At 38.1% G+C, this 7,500-nt stretch overlaps 1 protein-coding gene across 1 annotated transcript in view; it reads left to right on the forward strand.

Annotated features, from left to right (window-relative positions):
* The first annotated feature begins 374 nt into the window (after positions 1-374).
* Positions 375-7,500, forward strand: part of LOC138027608 (matrix metalloproteinase-9-like) — a 23,840-nt gene continuing 16,714 nt past the window's right edge. Inside the window, exons 1-6 of the mRNA XM_068875162.1 lie at positions 375-449; positions 2,227-2,253; positions 3,546-3,605; positions 4,005-4,056; positions 6,615-6,659; positions 7,081-7,260. Of these exons, the coding sequence (XP_068731263.1) occupies positions 3,579-3,605; positions 4,005-4,056; positions 6,615-6,659; positions 7,081-7,260 (304 nt within the window). The 5' untranslated portion in view covers positions 375-449; positions 2,227-2,253; positions 3,546-3,578. The remainder of the gene's footprint in view (positions 450-2,226; positions 2,254-3,545; positions 3,606-4,004; positions 4,057-6,614; positions 6,660-7,080; positions 7,261-7,500) is intronic.

Genomic DNA, 7,500 nt, shown 5'->3' on the forward strand with positions numbered 1-7,500 from the left:
ACTTTGCCGTCATGTTATCAGATAAAAACATTGTTAACATGGCGGCAGAGTCGTTGAATTTTTTGGTTAACAAAATTTGTTGAAGAAGTTTGGAAGGAGGATGGGTAAAAGTATCCACCCAGAAGTTTGTAATGGCTGAAGTTAATTAATATTCCAAAAGTCACGTGAAGTGTCTTTATATCTGATAAAACAGCGCATACTAATGAAAAGTGTTTTATCAGCTGATAAAGCAACGCATACATACAAGGGGGAGGTTTATTGGTATAAAGTCGGTGCACGTGATGTATTATCGACCATTTGATAGGTAAATGAATTATTAATGATTTTTTGATCTACACATGTACGTAAATAACAGTCGTCACTTAATTGCATTTAAATGACATCTTTTCATTCAAGATTTCCCTGGATTTTTCCCTTGAAAGGGCGAGAAAGCTGATCGTGGATAGAAGGTAAAGCCTTTTGATTTGATGGATAATTGTTAGTGATTTAGATATAAGTTACGGGAGCGATGGGTGGAACGAGCTGAAGAAGCGAGTGAGTTCGTTGCCCTGCTAATAATTCACAAAGTTTTCATAAATAAATTCCTCCATGGATGGTAGATGTAGAACGAAGACAAAGGTTTGCTCTGCGAATTTCAACGATCGAGATTAAAGAAACCACACTCCATAGAAAACCTTTGAAACCATGATCTGTAATACTTTCTTCAGTTTGCCTGAGTTGCGACCGCGCAAGGAAATTCTGCTTTCCAAGAATCTTAATTGTGGCCCAGACCTGGAGAAACAGAAGAATTAAATCTCAACCGTTTAAACCTTGTGACACTTCATGTTCGAAAGATATGACCTGGCTAATACTATTGCCTCCACCCTTTCCAAAGTACTCTTGAAGATCATTAACACAGTGCCTTCGTAGTAACGACATGGTAGAGTAGAACGGTGTGGTCGCCATCGTGATTGCACGCAGCTCTCGCGAAGTTCTCGAGACCCGATCCGCCATTAGTGTACGAAGAAATTTGCTGTCTTTTTTCTTACAATTACGTAGACGGTGAAGCTTCATTTTATTGGTATAAATGTAGATATGCCATCTGAAACAGGTTTTGGATCTCTAGAAAGAGTGAAATTAGCGATTCCGTTGCCGAGCTCTGTGGCCGTGTGATCAAAAGTACTTTGGCCCTCGCTTCCCTGATGTTTTGAAAACTAAATAGCTGGTTCTTTAATTTCGAATGGCAATGAAAGCCGATGCATATTGGTTTCCTGGATAAGACAAAGGACGTATGTATCAACAGGAGATGCTGATAAAATCGCAAGATACATGAATGCATCTTTTGAGTCGAGATATTTCGGATTTCAAACTTCCGAAGTGCTCTTCAATTCTATCTTCCATGCGTGCAAGTTTGTCCAAAATTTGTTTAAGCGTTACATTTTCCTCGTTTGCTTCCATTTCATCACTACTAAAGCGGGCGCGATTTCTTTTAGGCGGTGATAGTGAATGAGAGGACGAGCTTGATGTCCTAGCTTCTCTTACGCTCCTTTTAGACATCTAATATGGCTTCCCCAAACGTTCGCATCACGGAGCTATACACACGCGTCCATCCGCCATTACACTCGTCCCAGTCTCATTAGCCCTCTAGCATATTCTCTCGAAGACCAAGAGCTACAAAATGACGCAAAAATTATTTTAATGCAAGAAACACCGTCCTATGCCTGCACAAGGAAATCTCTGATTTCGTCCTTATCTGAATGTTACTGTTCCATTACATTTCTTCTACCCAGCCAGATAAAAACATTGTTAAATTCAACGACTTTGCCGTCATGTTATCAGATAAAAACATTGTTAACATTACGGCAGAGTCGTTGAATTTTTTGGTTAACAAAATTTGTTGAAGAAGTTTGGAAGGAGGATGGGTAAAAGTATCCACCCAGAAGTTTGTAATGGCTGAAATTAATTAATATTCCACAATTCACGTGAAGTGTCTATATATCTGATAAAACAGCGCATACTAATGAAAAGTGTTTTATCAGCTGATAAAGCAACGCATACATACAAGGGGGAGGTTTATTGGTATAAAGTCACTGCACGTGATGTATTATCGACCATTTGATAGATCAATGGGCTTTTAATTATTAATGAGTTTTTGATCTACACATGTACGTAAATAACAGTCGTCACTTAATTGCATTTAAATGACATCTTTTCATTCAAGATTTCCCTGTATTTTTCCCTTGAAAGGGCGAGAAAGCTGATCGTGGATAGAAGGTAAAGCCTTTTGATTTGATGGATAATTGTTAGTGATTTAGATATAAGTTACGGGAGCGATTGGTGGAACGAGCTGAAGAAGCGAGTGAGTTCGTTGCCCTGCTAATAATTCACAAAGTTTTCATAAATAAATTCCTCCATGGAAGGTAGATATAGAACGAAGACAAAGGTTTGCTCTGCGTTTTTCAACGATCGAGATTAAAGAAACCACACTCCATAGAAAACCTTTGAAACCATGATCTGTAATACTTTCTTCAGTTTTGCCTTCGAATGGCAATGAAAGCCGATGCATATTGGTTTCCTGGATAAGACAAAGGACGTATGTATCAACAGGAGATGCTGATAAAATCGCAAGATACATGAATGCATCTTTTGAATAACTGTATATCAAACGACTTTATTTACTTACTGTACATGACGTGGTTAGTTTGTACAATTTGGAGTCAACATTTCTTCATAACATTTCCAGTTGAGTTGACTTAAGACAAATAAAATGGCATGTTCCAGAGAGACCAATTGTACAAAAAGAAACGAAACTCTGGGAGTCCATCTTACTGTTCGTACTTCATCAGAAAATTAACGTAAGCTTACTTATCATGATCGATTTTACTTCGCGCAATCTTAGAAATGCACTACAACTGAAGATTAGCCGAAAAAAAAAAATCACCAAAGAAACCTTTATGGGCAACCACGTTAAAAGAATACTGTATTTCTCTTTGTTTTTTCTTTAAAAATATCTTGCCAAACAGTCCAACGACAAAATACTAGGTTATCTCTAAATTTTACAGATTAAAATGTCAAGCTAGCTTACAAGATTGCAAATTCAGTGAAGTTCGGAGGAAGAATTGCACCAGCCTTTGCCGCAATATATTTGACCAAAGAAACGCGCCCTTATTCTGCGAAAGTTTATTTCAGATAGTCCGTAAGATTCAATAATGGAGCATGAGATTTTTAGGGGTTTACTTTTGGTTCAGGAGAATTTCTCCCCATTTGAGCATCCTCGTCACCTGGATCCCTCCTGGGTAATTCCGATGAAGTTTAATCTTGTCTTGATGCAATGCTAGAAACTATCATGTTTAGGCTCGTTAAGTTTATCGGAATAACACCGAACCATTCAGTAGTCTTGTTTGCGCATTATCTAACAGTTGTCAATGTTGCATATATCCAGACTGAGACGTTTGCCTCTCTTCATGCCGTTAAATATACACTGTTCTCACGGTATGAAAAAAACACATTTTTAAATGTAAAATCAGCTTAAGATTCGTTTTAAAGAGGAATTTATTCTTCCACAGGCCCAGTTGTTGACAAACCTCTTGCCATTTGCAATGCTTCTGAAGATTTCCCTGATTTTGGTAAGTCAAGCAATTCTAGCTTTTAGTTACTAAATTGCCTTTAACTGAACTGGTCACTTAGAATTATTATCATGCACCTACTCCATCCCATACCCCCTCCCCACACACACACTACCATTGCCAAGTTATTTTGGTTGAACTTAGACATCGGACAATCAGACAACAAATAGGTTTGATATCAAACGCTTGAAAAGACGGAATCTTTACTTAATAGAACGTTATTGGCCTTCACTTATTTGTTTGCATCTTAATTGCTTATCCATTTGCTACTCTCCTTCCCTCATTCCTTTGTTCGTTCGACGTGTCTGCTTTCTCCCTTTCTTTCTCTCTTTCTTTTCCTGTCTTTCACCCGAGCTAATATCCAACGTTTGACTTTCTTTGGCTTCCATTCTTTGGCAGGTCGTATGTGCTTTCCTTATCAATCTTCGAAACGCTGCTAGCGACACCGTTGGTAAGTATGTTTAATGTATGCATTTTCCTAGGTTTTTAGGGTACTCAGTTTTTGTAAAATGTCGTTTTTGATGTCTTTTCTAACTGGAAAGAAAAGTAATCGAATGACCCTATTAACTTTAGTCCACACGGAACACTTACTCAAGGTTCAAATCGTTGTTGAATCTTTTATTTTCTATTTATTCAAAACTTCATAGATTTTACAAGGTTAACTGAGAACAAGGTACACCAACACCAAACCATTTCTGTGGGGCTTATATTTTCCAGCATAATCATGATTTGAGAGCTAATTTAGGTACAAAGTATTATTCAATATTGATAGAAGCCTGTAAGTCTTTCGGAAAAATACTTTTGATGCAGGATGTCTTCATCAAATGATATCTACTAAGCTAACAAGAATTCCAGTGCAGTGAATTACATTATTGGACCTCTAACGGGTCCCATTACGCCAAAATAAGGCCCACCTGAGGCCACCTTTTGTGTATTACGCGGCAGCGGCAAATGTATCCCGGATACACGCTATCACAGCATCTTGTTTTTCGAAAAATTAATTGCCAATACTAAATTCCAACGGCCGCCGTTTATGACCAAGGTCAATTGTAATCTTCGCTTTTTAAGGTTGCAAGCGAGACAGACAATTAATGCTGGCGAGAACTGTGTTCCTAGTATCGATCCTAGTAGTCCATATTAAAGGGGCTAGGTCACGCAATTTTAGGCAATTTCAGCACTAATCGAATGGTCGTAGAATTAACTAAAATATCAAAATAACTGTTCAAAACTATAGAAGAACTCTAACAAAACACCGGGAAGCCAAGAAGGGACATGGATGGACAAAACTGGAGAGGATTGTAATGGATTGATTTCGGTAAATTTGAAAAACGTCGGCCCACCTTTTTTCAAATTTATATCAGTTTATATCAAAATGTCATTTACACAGCTGGAAAATCATTCTCAGTAGTTATGTGGCCTTGATTTTGCAAATGAAAGACTCTTGCTCTGCCAATTTGACGTTTGGAGCTGATAATTAACAAAATTGATTAAATTACCTAAAATAGCGTGACCTAGCCCCTTTAAATAAATCCGCGGGTCAAACGTCGCTTTTTGCCAAAGTGGAAACTTGAAATTCCCTTTCCCGTAAAAGTAGGAAGACGCTGACAGTTATGAACATGAACCAGTCACACACAACACTCGCAACGCCGCACAAGGCCCTTACCCATGTAAACAACCTTATAACCCGACAACAGTGGCAGCCATTTTGAAGATAAAAACCCTTCAGGCGGCTGGTTTGCCGGCTTATAATGTCAGCGGCCTAGAGATGAAAATCTGGCCGAGATGCGAAGCTTCGAGAGCCAATGTAAAGTTTTGAAGCCAATCTCTCAGCCAAGGTTATTATCATCCGAAATACCAATGTATAAGCTAGAACGGGTATTCTTTATTTTATAGCTCTCCCATTAATTTTCATACCGTTTAAAAACAGCCGGTAAGAAGGCAGTGTTCAACTGATGGCGAATGCACGCGATTGACGTAAACAAGTACATTCGATTGGATTTAATAACTTATTTCCACTCTGATTGGACCACAACTTGACAAACTGTCCTGTGAAATTAAATCTTGTAACGCCTCTTAGATGTAAAACTCGGCCCTTCTCAGCTTACTGGACAAATCCACGCAGACGGGGATTATTGATTGTCATTAAATTTCCAACCTCGGATAACGCATTTCTCATGCTCTGCATGATTGGTTCACTCAATCTCGGTTATCAGCTCATACCTTAGTTTGACCTTATATGGTAAATGATTGCACTAAGCGTTGCTAAGCTGAACGTTTTTTCGTCGAAAAGCGAAGTTTATCTCTGAATAATGCAAAAAAAAAAAAAGTGGAAAGTTTGGATCAATTCCGACGTTTAGAAGTACGCGAATAGCTAGGAAATGTTTTTTTGATGAGCATGCCTCTGTCTGACCACAAGGTCTTACACAACATCGCATCAATTCTGATCAAGTTTTTTCGATTTCGCTCTGATTTGATCGCTTTTTTCGCTCGTATTTCGTACTTCTAAACTTTTGGAGTTTAAGGAAGTTAATAAAACCATTATTCCATTCGCGCTTGTTGGATATGAGACTGGTTAGGGCCAACTCGTTGGCTATTTACCATATCATATCTAACGCGCTCTCATGGAATAATTGTTAAATATACGTCCTATGAATTAACCCTACAGCGTAAAACAAAGTAACAACAACAAAAAAAAAAACTGCCTAAAAAATTAATGGTTGGATCATAAAACAGAGCTATATCTGAGTCTTCTTTTGCAATATCAGCAAACGCACAGCTTTCGATCTCAGTGCACCCCTACCAGCTCCCAAGAATGTTCTTTAAAAAAAATGGAATCACCTGGTTTTTATGGAACACATTCGTAAGTCATCTCAAATAAAAAGTAAACAAACAAAAAGTGTAACGAGAAAGAAAATCCTTTTTTTGTTACATTTACCACACAGATATTATCTATCTCAGTAATTTATATTTATATAAGCTTTCTTCTTACATTGCATTAAAAAATCACAGTTCCCACCTCAGAACCTGAAGACTGCAGTGTTAAGACGACACAAGGTAAATGCTGCCATTTTTCATTTACCTACCGTAGTAAGGTTTACCAGAGTTGCACTAGTAACGACCACGACAAGCCTTGGTGTTCAATAACGGCCAACTATGATCAGGATGGTCAATGGGGAACCTGCTTACCAAATAAGTTGCGATTAGTACATATGATTTGAATTTTGGTATCAGCAATGGCACAGCTTTTGTTCCCAGTGCACCTCTACGAGCTAGCAAGAATGTTCCTTTAAATAATGATATGTAACGGTCTTTATGGAACACATTCGTGGAATCGCGAATGAAAAGGGAACAAACAAAAAGTGTAACGAGAAAGAAAGTCCTTTTTTGTTACATTTACCGCATGCATATTATGAGTCTATCTCATTAATTCATATTTATATAAGCTTTCTTCTTGCATTGCATTAAAAAATCACAGTTCCCACCTCAGAACCTGAAGACTGCAGTGTTAAAACGACACAAGGTAAATGCTGCCATTTTCCATTTACCTACCGTGGAAAGGTTTACCAGAGTTGCACTACTAAGAACCATGACAAGCCTTGGTGTTCAATAACGGCGAACTATGATCAGGATGGTCAATGGGGAAACTGCTTACCAAGTAAGTTGGTATTAGTACATATGATTTGAATTTTGGTAAGTTAATTTTTACGGTTTAAGCGCGAGACAGATTATTATGGGGGAAAATGCATGTGTTTATAGTGGACCACATAAAATCACCTCGGGAGTCAGACGTTGCTCTTTCGCAAAGTGCAAACTTAAAATTGCTTTTCCCATAAAAGTAGGAAAATGTTGACAATCATGAATATAAATCAATTATGCGCACAACACCCGCAACCGC

This window comes from Montipora capricornis, chromosome 2 (genome assembly GCF_036669925.1).
Source record: "Montipora capricornis isolate CH-2021 chromosome 2, ASM3666992v2, whole genome shotgun sequence".
NCBI classification, from domain to species: Eukaryota; Metazoa; Cnidaria; class Anthozoa; order Scleractinia; family Acroporidae; genus Montipora; species Montipora capricornis.